Source organism: Erigeron canadensis, chromosome 9 (assembly GCF_010389155.1).
Source record: "Erigeron canadensis isolate Cc75 chromosome 9, C_canadensis_v1, whole genome shotgun sequence".
Classification (NCBI taxonomy): Eukaryota; Viridiplantae; Streptophyta; class Magnoliopsida; order Asterales; family Asteraceae; genus Erigeron; species Erigeron canadensis.
The window spans coordinates 6,675,948-6,693,389 of record NC_057769.1 but is presented as its reverse complement, the minus strand read 5'-3'; the positions used below and the strand labels follow the sequence as shown (position 1 = coordinate 6,693,389).

The following is a 17,442-nucleotide window of genomic DNA, read 5'->3' as shown; positions in this document are numbered from 1 at the left end:
AAAACTTGGTCGATTCGGTCAAAAGTTGGCTTTATTCGGGTCGACTTTGGCCAACTTTTTTTTCTTTAGTAAACTTTTAAATTAGTTCTAAATTGGTTCAAGTTTATATTAATTGTTCAACTTTGAAGTATCATGTTAATGTTTCTAAACAATCATGTTTAAGTTTAAGATTGTTACTTTAATATATAAAAAATCCAATCAAATTTCTCACCGGTCCAATCCAATCCCGAGTTTTCAAAAAATCTCAACTCCCCCTCTCGCAGATTCAATCCTCAGTCATGAGATCCTTAACCTCATTATGTTAACATAACTATTAATAATTATTAACCCTAATTATTATCTAAAAATATATCTTTCCAAAGTACAATTATTTGCCAAAAATTGATATTACATTTTAATCATATTCGATCACGTACATCACTAATATTATTTTATCTACCATGAATGAATTGTGGTCCATTTTATAGAGGACCAGGATGTTAAAAACATTATTTGAATAAGATCAATAACTTGTTTATGACGATTATTATCGTAAATGTAAATGCTAAGAAACAATATGTCCATTTCTTTGAAGTACTTAAACATTATATGAACTCATATTCGTACAATTATCATCCTTCATATCGCAGTCATAGTGATCTGCTAAGAAATCTTAAGTTGATTTTCCAAATGCTAGATTACAACACAAATATTAATTATCATATCCTATACAATTAGTTGTGGTCCAACTTTTAGATGATCAAAAATTTCTATATCAAATAATCATATATTTACTCTTAAATTATACATATGACTATGATGGAATAAAAAACTTCTGAAAACTCCATAATAGTCCACCCCAACAAATGTGGAGTGAACTCAAACTCAGATAGATTCTCTCAAAGTTAAAGACTTTATCAATATGTCACCAACCTCATTGATATAATATATAATACGGAACAAATGATAAATATAACTAATTTGGTTTACTTAAATATTTAAAAAGGCGATCAAGCCATGATGTTGGGGTTTATAGGATACCTATTATAAATATGAATGTGGAATGTTTGTTTTGGTTCATTAAGAACCAATCATTCGAAATCATGAATGTTCTCATTTCCAACTGGTCGAGCGTTCAATCTTTGCCGGAAAGCTATATTTTTCCACCTGAAAGGAGGCCAGGAACGTACATAATTCCATCATCCAAAGACATTCCGCTCATCGATCTCGAAAACATCAATGGCCCTGAACGAGCTCTCATAGCTCAACAAATTGTAAAAGCATGCCAAAATTTTGGACTTTTTCAAGTGAGTAATAATATATAGTACAAGTTGCGAGTCACAAAATGTCGTTTATTCAAAAAAATATTAGATTTACATATACGATTTGCACAATTCAGGTGATCAATCATGGAGTATCTAGGGAGTTGATGGATCAAACAATGAAAGTTTTCAAAGAGTTTTTCGCATCCCCTGCAGAATTCAAAGCAATATTCTATTCCAATGACTTGAACTCGAGTTGCAGGCTTTATACAAGTACATTAAACTATGAAAATGAAAAGATTCATTATTGGAGAGATAACTTGACTCATCGCTGTCATCCCCTTGAAGACCATATCGATTGTTGGCCCGAAGACCCCCATTACAGGTTACTCATTATTTTTATTATTTTTTAACGACAAATCTACTAAACTCCTATAATACTACCCAAATAATCCTAACTAAAATCACTCATGAGTGATTGAACTCTAAACTTCTCATCCCCAAAAAGTAGGCGAACCCCATATTTGACAATTAATCTTTATCAGGATTGAGATAAGTATCCTGAAATGTAATAAACTTTGGACGAATGTCTATAGTAGTAAATAACTAAAGTTTTGTGTATTGTATGTAAACAACTTTAAAAAATATTTTATTGTATGTAAGAAAACATACGTGGCAACCATATAGAGATGCCACTTGTCTGATTTTAATTGGTTGAATACATTTTCTTACATACAATAAACATTATTTTCGAGATGTTTACATACAATACACACAACTTTAGTTATTTCCTACTATAGACATTCGTTCAAAGTTTGTTACATTACAAGATACTTATCTCGGCAGAATTTTGTGTTTTTCAACTAATATATATGTAAGATTAATTCATAGGAAAGTCGTCGGGGAGTACTCAATTGAAGTGAAAAAGTTTCTATTGACGATATTGGAGTTAATTTGCGATGGAATGGGACTTGAAAGAGGGTATTTCAAAGGAGAATTGATCAAAAACCAATTAATTTCTGTAAACCATCACATTCCTTGCCCTGACCCAAGTTTAACACTTGGAATGCAAGCACATTGTGACCCGAATCTTATTAGTATACTTCAACAAGGTAATGTGTGTGGACTTCAAGCTCTAAAAGATGGTCAATGGATCGGCGTTGAGCCTCTTCCAGACTCTTTCGTCGTTATTCCAGGACTCCAATTGCGGGTAACTTTTCAAATTAAATTTAATTTCTAACTTTAATTGGTTTCTTTTTTTTTTTTTTTTAAACCAAAAGTAACAAGGGTGATAATCATGAGTAGGTTATAAGCAACGGGAAGCTAAAAAGTGTGGTGCACCGCGTTGTGACTGATTCAAAGAAGTCCCGGACCACCATTGGGACATTTCTAATTCCTTCAAATGACATATTGATACGACCTGCGGATGCTTTGCTTGGTTCTCCTGATAAACCGATGTACCATGGTTACACATACAAAGAATTTTTTAGTACGTTCATCGGTAACAATTGCGAGGCGGAAAGGGCACTAGAATGCTTCAAGCTATGAGTACAAAGTTTGTTGGATACGGTATGTTCTCTAGTGTGTAATGGCACGTGTCTTTTAAGTTCTAAAAGAACAAATTAATGCCACGTATTGAATGTTATGAAAGGGTGAAGCGTATACTACAATATACATGCATGTGTGTAACATGCATTTACATTTTGTAAATTATGACTGGTGTATTAATAAATCTTTTGCAATCTGTTTAATTTGGCCCATTGTTGTTTCCTCGTTTTTTATTTTAAGTTAAAAGCAAAATTAAATCTAAGCCAATCATCATTATACTATTGTGGTTTACGCAGTTTTTATACATCCTTTAAACTGTAAAAAAAATTAGGACATAAAAAGACTCAAAACAATAACCACGAATCATTAGCCAACGGCCATCACAGTCGGACCATGAGTCCCATCATCATTTACTCGTGGTCATTACCACCGATCGACCAGTGAACACGACACTAGGCTGTCAATGGGTTCGGGTTGGCGGGTCGAAAACATTTAACCCTAACCCAACCTACTAAAAGTCGGACCATGATTCTCATCATTTACCCGTGGTCATTACCACTAATCGACTAGTGAACACGACACTAGGGCTGTCAATGGGTTCGGGTTGACGGGTCGAAAACCTTTGACCCTAACCCAACCTACTAAAAGTCGGACCATGATTCCCATCATTTACTCGTGGTCATTACCAATGATCGATCGACCCGTGAACACGACACTAGGGCTGTCAATGGGTTCGGGTTGACGGGTCGAAAATCTCTAACTCTAACCCAACCTATTAAAATTTTTAGGTCAGAATACTTAAGCCTAACCATAACCTGTCAACCCGAACACATCCCGCTAACATGAAATAAAATCAGGTTGACGGGTCGAGTCTCGGGTTGGCAGGTCAAATGGGTTGGTGGATTGGCGGTTCAACAAGTTGATTTCAGGTCATATTGGTTGTTGAGTAGATTTCATGTCAAATGGGTCATTGGTTGACAAGTTGTCGGGTCAAATGAGTTAATGGTTGACCTATTAAAAAAAAATATATAATAAGTTAATAATATATATATTCATGTTGACGGGTTGACATGTTAATCCAAATGGTCAACATGAACCCAACTGAAAAAATCAAGTTAGTGAATTAATGTGTTTTTGTGTTGGCGGGTCGACATTTCACAAGCTTAACCTGATTTTTTTCTAGTTGTAGTTGGGTCGAGATTAACACCTCTGCAGACACCAATAAGTAGGGCTGTCAATGGGTTCTGGTTCGCGGGTTGACGGGTCAAAAATCTTTGGCCCTAAAACTCACTAAAACTTTCAGGCCAAAAATTTCAACCCTGGCCCATGACCTGTCAACCCGAACCCAACCCATATGGGTTGACGGATTTACGGGTCAAATGGATTGGTGGGTTGACAGATTAAAACTTTTTATATAAATCTAAATTATTTTCAGGTTGACGGGTCGACCTGTAAACCCAAATGGTTAACCCGAACTCAAACATAAAATATCAGGTTACTGGATTAACGGTTGACGGGTCAAAATTTCATAACCTAATCTGATTTTTTTCGGATTGAATTTTAAGTTGGGTCGAAATTTACAGCTCTAGCAATGATAACCAAAAAGGGTTGTAGTTAAAAGACTGAAGTCACGCTTTGACTTTTATGAGCTTTTGTTTTCTTTTTCTTCAAACAAACTTGATTATGACGCACCAATTTGACGTATTCGCGTCACGACACAAATAGCCACACAAATGACAAATCTTCACATGAATGGCATTTTAGTAACTTTAGCGAAACAAAATCCAGCCCGCCCAATTGCTTAACGAAAACAATTTGAATTTCAAGAATCTCACTCCCTAATCCTTGTTGCACATGCTTACTAACTAATTACTACAAACTAATTCAAAATTAATCGCCTAATTTCGGAACGTTAATCAAAAACCAAAACTACGAGTATCATATAATACCGCCCAAAATTTCATTCAAAACTCACCATTTTTCACATCTCCCAAACGCTCTCTTTTTCTACTTCTTCAATTCACCCCCAAATTATAAACACTCTCCGCCTTTGTTGTCGATTACCCCCAAATTTTCAATCCAAATTCATCAGGTAAACAACTTTTATTTCATCTTTATCACTCTTTTTATTATATAACATTAATTATTATTATTATTATTATTTTTTTTTTTTGTAATTTTTATCTGGGTTTTTTGTGGGTAACATTTTAAATCTAATTTTATTAACTGGGTAACCTTTTTTATAATTGTAATCTGGGTTTTTCATATCTTGTAGCTTTCTTCATGGTATAATTATAAGTTTTTTTTGTATATTTAATTTGGGTTTTTTGTGGGTCACATTTTAAACCTAATTTTACCATCTGGGTATTCATAAAAATCAACCTCTTTTGTAATTGGAATCTGGGTTTTTCATATCTTGTAGTTTTATTCAGTTTATAATACTTTATTTATATTCATGTTCTTGATAATTTCAACTGGGTTATTTTACAGTTGAGTAAACATGCCGGAAGCACGTGATCGACTTGTTAGGCCAAACGATGTTGCTGAAACGTATCGTGCTCGTTTAACATCTGTTGGTAGAACACGAATTAGGCCAGATGAAATTGGTGATGAAAATCGGGCACCGTTCAGATGGGGTTCGACATCGTTGACTGGAGGTGGCTTAGGTCAACACAATGGAGGTGTGGCACATTTAACTAGAGGAAGGGGTATATTTGGAAGTCCAGTGGTGAATAGGCATAACGGTGGCCAGAGACAGAACACACCACCATCTCGTAACGTTTCACGGCGTGGAAGAGGTGCAAATTCATGGGCAAATGGTGTATTACCTTCTTGGTATCCACGTAGGCCACTTGCCGATATCACTCATATCGATAGGGTATCCTTTCTTTCTTTCTTTTCTGTTTACTTATTGTTTAATTATTACTTCTATACATATATTAGAATTCTGTTCTATGTATATGGTAAAACGGGTTTAGTTATTGATGCAATTAATATATTCTTGATTATTGTGGGTTTGTATCTATAGAATTCTGTTGTATGCATATATGGTATATGTGAATGTGGTTGTATTGATATTGATTTTGTAAGTGTAGGTTATGCAAATTGATGTAATGTTTTTTAGTTGAGGATTGTATCTATAGGCAGTTATTATAAGATGAAATGGGTTTTTGATAATTAGGCATTTACAATTCTGTTTTGAGTTTTGCAAAATAGCATATTTTGATGATGTAATAATGGTTCTCATAGACATGTAATTAAAAGTCAATGTATTGATTGTTTTTGTTAATAGGACAAATAACTTTTTTGATCATAACTCATAAGTGGGCATTGTCAAATCTAGAGTTTCTGGTTTGTATTTTCTTGATTTTGTTAAATTGGGGCTTGCTAGTTTGATTTTGTTGAGTATTTTGTTCACAATTGTGCCTTTAAGTGTTTTGAAGTTCCGATCATGTATAAATATATTTATCGCTTATGTGTTTTTTGATTTGTCTTTGACTTGGATTATGTGTTTTCTCGTTTCTTCATTGTTATATGGCTATATACTATTAATAATATTAGTTATTGGATGCTTTTGATTTATTAATAATATTAGTTATTGGATGCTTTTGAATGTTTTGTATTAATTTATTTGATTTTGAAATGTTAATATAGGCAATTCAGAAAAGAAGAGAGCGATTGGGAAATGGTAATGGTCAAGTTTTGGAGACCCCGGCCCCAACAAGGATCTATCGACAACAGCCTGCTGATCAAGATCCTTCTCCATCAGGCGCTCGCCTTGAGCAAGAGCTTTTTCTAGTAACTCCGAAGCCAAACATAGCATCTAAAACATTTAAGTCGTCGAATTTGGGAAAGGTTCCGATGATTTTTGCTGATTTTGCTAATCAAGGTGGAGGTGAATCAGAGTTTTTGACACCTGCGAAGAGGCTGCTGAACTCGATCGACATTGTTGAGAAAGTGGTGATGGAGGAATTGGCTAGATCGAAGAGAACCCCGGCTGCCAAAAAGGCTGAAAGAGAGAAAAAGGTCAGAATTCTGATGTCAATGCGGTGATCTGAAATGAATGTGGTAAGCTGATCAACTCTTTCTTAGAATTGATGTACAGTTGAAGGCTCTCAACTCTTGTTGATCACAGGATTGATGAACGAGCAAGGTTGGTTTGGTTGATGGATCATCAACTGATGATTGGGTTTCCAGTGTTATAGTACTTGTTTACCTTTTCTTCTTGAAACATTAGCCTATATTCAGTGTAGAATGATATGACCCAGCTGTTAGGAGATAAATCTTGTATCCATAGTTGATTTTGTTATACATTAGTTGAAACTGTAAACCCGAGTAATAGCATTTCTGGGACAAGTAGCTGATGGTTTTTTGTACCCATGACTCCATGAGTCATTCGCTTAAAATACTCATTTGTTGTTGAGATTGGATATAAGTAATAAAGCATTTATTATTGCTGTTTATTCTCAAAAACTAAAAGCATTTGTCTGACTGGTGATTCTTTTGTTAACTTATGAAATGAGCAGTTTTCTTGCACTAAAGATACAAGTAGATGCCTAACTAGCATTTTAGGCACAGTTGCTTCCATGTGTGTAGTGGGATTGGCTGTTCTGAAAGTTAATAAGTTTTCAGTTGGTTATGTTAGAATGTGATGAATGACCTGATGGATTTAATACGTATAAATGGCTGTCTATGTCAACAGTTCGGATTCGTGTAATTTAACGCAGGTATACTAGTAATTTGTCTCTTGTTATTGTAGTAAATATTGTTTTTGCATTACGCAAGCTTATATGTGATATGGAAAGACATGAAAGCTAGATAGGCGAGTCTTCAGGTGGCTTACAATCGATTCTGTAGTAATTTAGTGGGATAGCTGTTAGTCTGTTACTTGCAGAAAAGTTAATAAGTCTTGTGTTGGTGATGCTAGAATGTACCAACAAACCTGATAGATTTAATACATATAAATGGCTGTGTACGTCAATAGTTTTCGTGTGATTTAATACAGGTATACTAGTAATTTGTCCCCTGTTAATGTAGTTAGTATTGTTTTTGCATTATGCAAGGTTATGTGATATGAAAGGACAGGAAAACTACGCCAGTCTTCAGGTGACTTACAAACGATTCGTAAATCATCGATTTGTTTCTGATTTAGTAAAACGATCTGTTCATAAATTATCTTAGTAAATCATGAAAGTGTTAATTAAGAGCTTAATTTGACAGGTCACACTGTCACTTTTCTTTTCCTTAACACCTAATGTGTCTTTTTTAAGTATATAAACATGTGAAGAAGTTTGATTAGTAATGTCAGTTATCCGATTTGTTTAGATATTTGTCTTTTGAATTAACTTGGGCTTATTGATGATTTTGAGGGAATTTGGTAACAATTTTAGCTATAACTTTCAGATAAAGCGCCAATGCTTATAGACTTTGTAAGCATAAGTTGGATTACCATAATACTAGTCATGGAGAATAACCATCTAATTTGGCATAGCATATGTTATGCTAGCATACAGGAAAATTGCAGATATACAAATCGGTTATTAAGATAAAGGTGGCCGGGCAGAATACCATTCAGCTTGAAAATTCGTCTTCTGCAATGGCTATCAGTGTCCAGCTTTCCACTTTTGTTGTAGTTTCCAGTGAACATACAGGGAAACATTTCTGAGAGTCAACAAACAACTGTATGAAAGATATAATAAACTGCAGTGCTTATGTAAGCTATTGAAATCCACATAAAGTGTATCTGTGTATGCATGTGAATTGATACATTTTTGTTGGCCTCTTCTGTTCTGAACACAGTTCCATAGAACCTATTTTGATACTTATCTTAAATCACACAGAACATAGGTGGTAAAAGGACAGGTCCGGTTACTGATAGAACCTGATTTGGGTCAAAAGACTCATAACAGGTTGTCCAATATGAGAGCAGTTCGGGTCAAAAAAGGCTACGTTAAGTATATGTATCATGTATGACTAAAATTTTAATGAAAGAGTACTTGAGGGCTGTCAACCAATGTGTAGGTTTAGAGTTGGCAAAGTGGATGGGGTGGGTCAAGAGTAATGGATTGTTAGTTACAGGCTGTTTTAGAGAAAGTATCAAATGGGCTTGGGTGAAAAATAAGACACGTCTGGTCCAAACATACTATCTTTTCCATGTATCAACTAATAATGTACTATCCACAAAGATTACATGAAGCCTCATAATGATTTTCTGGGTGATTAGTTGGATACATGAGTTTTGGTTAGACTTAAAACGACACATTATTGCCTCTACGGCTAAACATACAGTAATGCCTGTTGGTGATACTCAGTTCTCCATAAATGCATATATTTCGACAGCTTTCCTGTATTTTAGAGTGATCTGATCGTGACCTTAATCGCATCTTAATCTTCATAAAGCCGTCGTTTCCATCAACAATTAGTATGTACAGCAATACTGCATTGAGATTGTCTGAAGGGAAACGAATGTAACAACATACTCGGCGTTTTATCTTACTATTAAGCCCAACATTCTCATCTAAATGTGGGGAAACAGAACTTAACCGTACATGCTATTCTAGATAACACCTTACAGAAATGCCCAAAACTCAATGCATAATCATAAACAATGTGCAATTAAGACATCAATATCATAAACCACGTCTAGTGCGTATTAAGCTCGCCACAAGCAAAAAATTATTGAACGTTTTAGGAACGACATTTTAAATCGACACTCTTTAGGGTCGAAAGAGGTTAACCTTTATATAATATACTAGTTGTGATTTATAAAAAGTTTGAAGTTAAAGTTTACCTATAATTACCATTGATGTACTAAATCGACTGTTAAGTGTATGTCTCTTCTTTCAGGCTAGTTTTTAAATGAAATAATAAGGGAGTGTTTGGTACAATGGAATGGAAAGGGTGGAAAGAGAATGAGAAAGACTTCTCATGTTTGGTTGTAATGGAGAATGAGAAAGAGAATCGAGAAGTGGGAATCGATTACATTCCCTCAATTCTCTATAAAATGTAGAGAATGGATGGGAATGATTTTGTTTTTTTTTTTTGGTTTTAGTGATGTTATATGTATTAAATTTGGTTATTATTTAAAATTTTGTATTTTTTATATATTCATTCTCTACTTGTACCAAACGCCGAAATCCATTCTCTTTCTAAATACTCATTCTCTTTCCCACTAAAGTTAGTGGATATATTTCATGGGCCATAACCAAATGTTATGTATTCTTTACTTTGAGTTTGTAGTTTTTCATTTGAAATACTTGGTTATGTTTGGGTGGAGAACTGAACTTTGAAAAATGAAAATCAAGATATCTCCAAAGCTAAGGATGTCCTTAGGCATGCCACATCATATCCTTATACATCATTATAAATCCTTCAAATCTTATAATTTTATCTCTAACCATACAAACATCCTTAAATATCCTAACATATCTCTTTACCACCAACTAAAAACAAAAATATATTAAGTAAGGACAAATAAGGGCATGCCCTTAGGTAAGGGCATCCTTCAAAAAATCCTTAGTTTTGGACAAACTTCAACCCTAAAGGATATCCAAGGGCGCCTAAGGGCACCCCATTGGAGATAGTCTCAATTCATTTCTCTTGTTAGATTAACCATGAGAAAAGAGGACATAAGAGATACTGATTTCCTTTGGAAATATCAAATATGTCCAAGTATTATGTGATTTTTCCACAATTTCATAGGGAAAAGTTAAAGGACACAGGAATATAATATACTCGTATTATTTTCTTATTTACCAGTTTAGAAAATTTTTACCAATTAAGAATTGACAAAGTCAAATACATATTTAAGTCATTTGTCCCAACTATCAAAGCCTTTTCAGAGTTCGACTAATATGTTATAGAGTTTCCAAAAAAAGAGAAATGTAAATATTTGAAGTTACCCACCTCAGCCGTTCGTCCGAAGAAATAGAATACTTGAGAAATGGAGGAAATGATACTGTATGATATCACTTTATGTGATGAAAGAAATTAAAATCGAAGGTAATGGTTCAGTTTTGTGAAGATAAATTGATACACAAATCCTCACATAAATTAAGATAGATCAGATGTAAAAATAGTTTAGCCGTCAAGAAAAAACCGATACACAAATTTTCACACAAAAGGTTCTTTTACTCAAGTAGACGGAAAATTTTTTATTTCAATAAAAACTAGTACTTCAAAGTTTAATACTGTACGACTTCTTCTAAATGAACATAAAAATACATATCGAATGTACATCAATATATTTTATTTTATTTTTTAAGAGTGAAACTTGAGACATGCCTTCCATCGTTAAGAATGAAGGCCTATTCAGATTAAGGTAGTCGGTTATTACCAGCCGATCCCATTTCATCCAACATTAAAAACCTGATCTAAAGAAAAATGAAATGTGTACTACTTTAGTGTTTATTGGGGATCGAACCTCCGTTATAAGTGACTCACAATTTTGAAGTTTGAACCATGTGTAATTGTCATCAATATATATGTTTACGTATTCCAGTTTAGGTTTTAGGTAAAATAAAACAAGTATTAAAGTAAAACAAATAAAATTTTAAGTGAAAATCACATCATGAAAATTATCATGCAACAATTGCTTCGTGAATCTTCGTGCATCAATTTGACCATGATCTAAGGGTCAAGATTTTTTCTTTTTTATTTACTTTAACATTTGTTTTATAATACCCAGTCCCTTCAAGTTAAACATGTGCGACCAATCACTACTAATTTCAATACGCTCACATGGTTATATAAATCATATACCTAAGCAAGATTACGTACATAGAAACAAACGTTTAAATAATGTCTAAATTGCGTGCGATCACATGCTTATATCATATCAAACATTACATCACATGCATTGTTTATCTGAAGTCCCATAAATTTCTTAATCAAATCCTCAAATGAGAAAATTTTGTAAAGATGAATTTTTCGAGTTTTAATGGTGTTTCTAGTGTTTTTGGGAAACCTTTTTGTAAAAGTAGGAACTCTGACGTTTGAAAGTCTTGACTTTACCACATAAGCCAAGGGAGGCGTTTATAACATAGATTTCTGCAAAAAGTAGCAAGAGTGGCGTTTAAAATGTCGGACTTGTCACAAAGGTGAAAGCTTCCAAACGCATCCCTTTGCCTTCATTGGCATTTTATGATAAGCCAAATGTTCTAAACGTCACTCTTGGTACTTTTAGCACAAGTCCAACGTTCTAAACGTCTCCTTTGCCTTACGTGACAAATTCCTGCCTTTCAAACTCTAGAGTTTGTACTTTTACCAAAAGATTTCCTAAAAACATTAAAAACACCATTGAGACCAAAAAAAGGTCTCATCCGTACAAAAAAAAACTCCTCAAATAATACATTATCATGTTAAGTAATTAATTAGTTACTTCCTTGCATTGTAAGAATCTTTGCCAAGAAGATCTTCCAAAAGTTGTTCATCAAAATACTCCAATTCGATCACCGGCTCCACTCTTTCGTTGTTGTCCCTCGAAGTCACTCTTGATGTCGAGTTTTGTGGCAATAATGGCGGTACTAAAGAAGAACTACTTGAGCTCGATGGGAGCTCCGCGGCCGTAGAAGAGGGATCAACATTATTTCGGTAATGTCCATCATTAGGAAAATTAAGAATGGCTTGATGACCTCTTAATGCATAGGCAGCTCTATCATAAGCCCTGGCTGCTTCCTCCGCGGTATCAAACGTTCCTAGCCATGAACGTGCCCCGTTTCTAGTCGGGTCACGTATCTCGGCTGCGTAACGTCCCCACGGCCTCCTTCGGATACCTCGGTATTTATTTTCTCTTCTTCCTCTTTGGTCATTACCACTTCCGGAACCTATATTATCTTGTTTTGCATCCATATGGACTATTTACGCACTAGATTATTCGTTGTTAATAATTAAGTGATAGTGTTATAAATATTATTGGTGAATATATATATATATATATATGTTGGTGTATATATAGCTAAGGAATATTTAATTTTGATAGTCACGGGTCGTATGTGGTGGGTTGAATTTATTTTGATTCAAACGTTTGAAAATCAACGACAGCCGCCATTTGGCACGAAGGTTCGTGAATAACCTGACAGGAGCAAAAATTATATGCAAGTTGATTCAGGTTCGTGCACTTGCACGTGGGGATACATTAGAATGATCTAACAAATATTATTTGACTTTATTCTTGAGTAATTAACAAAAAAAAAAAAAAAATTGACTAATGAAAGATAATCTCTAGCTCTATCTCTATACTAAATAAAATACAATTGTCTTTCAAAAGTATTTTAAGAAAAGATGTGATGTGACAAGTCTACATTTAAAAAAAAATCTTTATTTTAATTATGATGTCATAATCAATTTATAATATTTTTAATTAAAAATAACTCATTAAATGTTTATTTAAAGTTCATAATCTTTTATTACAAACCTTTTATGTTTCGTTAATGCAATATGTACTTTAATTTATAATTATTATGTTATTCAATTCACCATATTCATATCGATTTATAATATATTAATAACAAAAATTTCATGCATATTTTATATATAGTTCTATATTTTAATTAAAACACCTGGTTGAACTCGGATAAATTCGCTAGTATAATACAGTATATAAATTCGGGGAACAACATTAGATGTTTGGGTAGGAAAGAAAGGAATGTTTTACTTATTACCAATGATTCCTATGTAATATCTGTTTTGTCCTCTCTAGAGATGACTTGTGCGTGTTCTATTAAAAATTCAAAGGCGGTCGGTATTTAGTTGGGAAATTAATAAGTTTTGTTTTCCATTTTTGTTTTTTAAAAAAATATAGAAAACAAAAAACGTGTTTAAATCATAGTTTTTAAAAATGTTTTTTTACAAAAATGAAAAACATTGTTTTCTACTTTTCAATTTTCATTTTTTAAATTTGAAATCCTCAAATTGTTTTATATTTTTTAGTTTTGAACGCGTTTTTCAAAATTTTCATTTGTCTTATAGAGATGAAAAACTCTTTTCATTTTCTAAAAAACTATAAATAAAAAACTAAAAAATATTTTCCACAACTAAACACACCTTTAGCTATTGGTAATTTTTAAGAAAAATATTAATCTTTCTGATATATCCTCCAAAAAATCCTCTTAAAATTATGATCATGACACATAGCACAATCAAATGATGAATTTTGAAATAATTAGTGGATTACACTTGTCATGAAATGGATGCATTAGGAAGATTATTACGATGATGAGTTAGGAGAATCTATCATTACCCAATTTTTAATTATTAACTTGTTGAAAAATTAACCACTAAACCCAACACTAATTATTCAGAAATAAGAAACTTTGAATGTAAAATTCAAGGGGAGTCTATGTAAAATTCAAGGAGAGTTATGTATGTTTATCAAATTCAAAGGTTTAATCTGTAACTTTTTTTAATGTGGCAGTACCTAAGCTTAGTAAAGTCTGCAGTGCGGATCATTTTCCTTATGTTTTATTAGATTATTTACTTATTTTGTGAACAAAACGTAGTTGATTTGGTCTAAAATTGTAAGACGGTCGGGGAAAAAAAACGTTCGCTTAATTTAAAAGGAAACATTAATAAGTACATAAGAATTCTAGATAGAACAACAATCTATATCTATATCTATCTATATCTATATTATATATATATATATATATATATATAATTTTCTTATTTTGAGAACTATTTTTTTTTTAAGAACCATGAAAATCACTTTTTGTTTTCGTTCACATGTGAAATGATACACAAAAGTATGTTGTAGAAGAAACTTTTTTTCAAAACCTTATATATAGCCCTTTGTGAACTGACTTTGTTCACGTTTTTTGTTCACATGTTACAAACGACTATATATAAGGTTTTGAAAAAAAATATTCTTCTGCAACATATATTTTTATAACGTTTCACATGTGAATGAACAAAAAAAACTTGTGATCCAATATGAAATTTAGGAGTTCTCATGGTTGTTACAAAAAAATGGATTCTCAAAATAAGGGTCTCATATGTCTCTATCTCTATTCCTTAACAAAGCAAATCCCCCCGTTAAATTTTTCTATCTTTGAAATACCTTATTTGCCCTTAGACTTTTTTTGTTTTTTTCTTTACATAACTACCCAAAACTTTTAAATCTTCTAAAAATTTCTACTATCGCAATTAAATCAACCTACATCACTTGAAACCACCACCAATAGTATCATCACCGACACCATTATATCGTCTTTCCACCACCGCTACCGCATTGCGCGGATACCATGCTTGTATATATATGTGTGTATATATATATATATATGAGCACTTATTTTGAGAACATTTTCTTATAAGAACCTTAAAAACTCTTAAAATATGTATCGAAAACATATATTTTTTTGTTCATTCATATGTGAAACGTTATAAAATCCAATTGGCTAAACATTTTAGTGTATAGTAAGAGATCGATTTAAATTCAACGCTATAAACTTTTCTTTTCACAAAGCATATGTCTAGAATTTTTTCAATCTGTCTAAAAAAAATAAAAGTAGAAGTCTCATTTGGCAGCTATTTAAAATGGCCATTTATCTAATTTCCATTTCTGTACGAGGGAAATATTAGTAGCAATTTTCGACCTTAATTTCTTTCATTTGACATAGCTACTTTTTCGTCTCCTTAAATACCAAATACTTATACAACTGATTATCACTTTAATTATACAAAATGCACACATAACATACAACATAATGTATAATTGTGTAACGCATATAAATTATGTATCTTAATATATATTATAAGACAATTGAACTAATGACTTATTAACCAATCAAATCATTCAATTTTATCAAACTGACATTCACTTATGTCATCATTTAATTTAAATATCAATTAAAAATTCTAATAATCATTATCCAAATATATTATTATATTAGTATTTATATTAATTTGTAGAAAAAGTCCAATTAAATTACACTTTTTTGTTTTTCATCAATAATTTACACTTTTTAGCCTGAATACTCAATTTATATTTAATTTTAGTCATCAACTTGAGAGAATTTTTTAAAATTTTCAATCATTTAACTAATCAAAAAAATTTCAACATATGAAATATTGTCTATAAAAAATTATTCCAAAACATAATGACATATAAATATCATAAAATATTATATATTGATACCTATTAATGTCGTACATCGGTATTTTAATACAATATTGATAATGTCATCCAATTTAATAATATATTTGATTAGATTTTTATAAGATATAAATAATAATATTTAGTTTAATATAGTTGAATTAATGACTTATAAATATCATAAACTATTATATATTACCTATTAATGTCGTACATCGATATCTTAATACAATATTGATAATGTCGTCCAATTCAATAATATATTTGATTATATTTTTATAGATTATAAATATTAATATCATTAATTTTGTGTTCTGTATTGGACACTGGTCTAAAATCTAGTGCTATTTATAAAATAAAAAAGATTGTATTATAATTACCTCCCATGAACGAGGTAGTTAACATTAATTAATATTATCAAATAAGCAATACGTAAAAACTAGGCCAAACATTTAACTGGTTTTATGTTTATTTTCTTGTTTGTTTATTTAATTATCTTTTTGCTAGCTTATTGTTAGTTTGAGTTGTTCATAATACTTCATTGTTGTCGACTTGTCGTTAAAAAAAAAATAGTTAAGCGGTTTCAAACTTTTTATAAATTTTTACCGGTTATAAAAACATTGTAAACAAGGACAAAAGTCGTATTACTGAAAAAGGAAAGTCAGTTATTTATATTGAATGATACAAACGTATGAGTTTTTATGAATTAAAGGTTGGATGAGTCAAGCCACTGGTCCCAAATAGTATCGTGGGGTTGGTCTTTATCAGCTAAATAATTATATCCTGTCTCTTAACCGACGGTCTCCGTCGACGGCCAATCTTTCACGGTTATCCTTTGGGAAAATGATTTATCCTCATAAATATTAGTCTAAAAATCTTCCTAAAACTTTAAGAATGTAACAAGTGGATTCTATTTGATCTCTTTTTTTTTCCAAACATTCGGTCGGTATGTGACATCAGGGAAACATCACCGTATAATGGTGAAGCTTTGCACGTACCTTAGACAACGAGATGTTGACCCTAGCCCGTTACAAGTATTCGGAGGAAAAAACCCCAAGACTTATCATCCCTAAGGATCCAACTCAAAACTTTGGGTAAAACCTGAGATGCCTCTAACCAGTTGGACTAGTCATCATTGGCTGATCTATCTTTTAATCCCCCTTTAGTTTTCATATGTCACCATCCAATAAATTAAAAGAATTTTTGGGCTAATAAATTTATTAAGAGGATTGATCATTCTCCTTTCCTTTCTATAACAAGTGTTCGATTATATTTTGTGGCTCGATAAATATTGTATGCATATCATTATACATTTTTATTTTCTGTTAGATTTTTTCATTTATTGACTCAAAAATATAACAATTTAATCGGTAATTTTTTTTCCCCGTGAGACTGTGTTACTCGAAAATGGTAAGTCATTTCTTTTTAAAATGTAGCAGTCGAATTGGGTTTTTTTTTCTTCACATTTTCGTTTCTAGTTATTCGATCTCTATCTCTATATATAATAAGGCTAAGTGCGCCTGAATGCAGTTAACTAATCACCAAAAGTTATTGTGTACACGA

The 17,442-nt window shown here is 32.2% G+C and overlaps 3 protein-coding genes across 4 annotated transcripts; 2 read left to right on the top strand and 1 right to left on the bottom strand.

Annotated features, from left to right (window-relative positions):
- The first annotated feature begins 1,082 nt into the window (after positions 1-1,082).
- Positions 1,083-2,789, top strand: LOC122582993 (hyoscyamine 6-dioxygenase-like). The gene is made up of 4 exons (XM_043755426.1): positions 1,083-1,286; positions 1,379-1,626; positions 2,133-2,451; positions 2,547-2,789. The coding sequence occupies exons 1-4, from the start codon at positions 1,083-1,085 to the stop codon at positions 2,787-2,789; spliced, it is 1,014 nt and encodes a 337-aa protein (XP_043611361.1).
- Positions 2,790-4,792: 2,003 nt separating this feature from the next.
- Positions 4,793-7,246, top strand: LOC122582989 (protein POLYCHOME-like). 2 transcript variants are annotated; one of them, XM_043755423.1, is made up of 4 exons: positions 4,793-4,881; positions 5,280-5,667; positions 6,444-6,857; positions 6,925-7,246. In XM_043755423.1, the coding sequence occupies exons 2-3, from the start codon at positions 5,290-5,292 to the stop codon at positions 6,840-6,842; spliced, it is 777 nt and encodes a 258-aa protein (XP_043611358.1). In that variant the 5' UTR covers positions 4,793-4,881; positions 5,280-5,289; the 3' UTR covers positions 6,843-6,857; positions 6,925-7,246. The 2 variants fall into 2 exon arrangements, with proteins under 2 accessions (XP_043611358.1, XP_043611357.1); XM_043755422.1 differs by having other exon boundaries at positions 6,444-7,246.
- A 4,403-nt stretch (positions 7,247-11,649) lies between these two features.
- LOC122582718 (ethylene-responsive transcription factor ERF098-like) lies at positions 11,650-12,716 on the bottom strand. The gene has a single exon (XM_043755140.1). It carries the CDS (start codon positions 12,636-12,638, stop codon positions 12,165-12,167), a length of 474 nt encoding a protein of 157 aa, XP_043611075.1. The 5' UTR covers positions 12,639-12,716; the 3' UTR covers positions 11,650-12,164.
- Positions 12,717-17,442: the final 4,726 nt, after the last annotated feature.

Coding starts and splice junctions, on each gene's coding strand:
- LOC122582993 (XM_043755426.1), top strand. CDS start 1,083: ATGAATGTTCTCATTTCCAACTGGTCGAGCGTTCAATCTTTGCCGGAA. Junction 1,287..1,378: donor AAAATTTTGGACTTTTTCAA/GTGAGTAATAAT, acceptor TGCACAATTCAG/GTGATCAATCATGGAGTATC. Junction 2,452..2,546: donor TTCCAGGACTCCAATTGCGG/GTAACTTTTCAA, acceptor AATCATGAGTAG/GTTATAAGCAACGGGAAGCT.
- LOC122582989 (XM_043755423.1), top strand. CDS start 5,290: ATGCCGGAAGCACGTGATCGACTTGTTAGGCCAAACGATGTTGCTGAA. Junction 5,668..6,443: donor ATATCACTCATATCGATAGG/GTATCCTTTCTT, acceptor ATGTTAATATAG/GCAATTCAGAAAAGAAGAGA.
- LOC122582718 (XM_043755140.1), bottom strand. CDS start 12,638: ATGGATGCAAAACAAGATAATATAGGTTCCGGAAGTGGTAATGACCAA.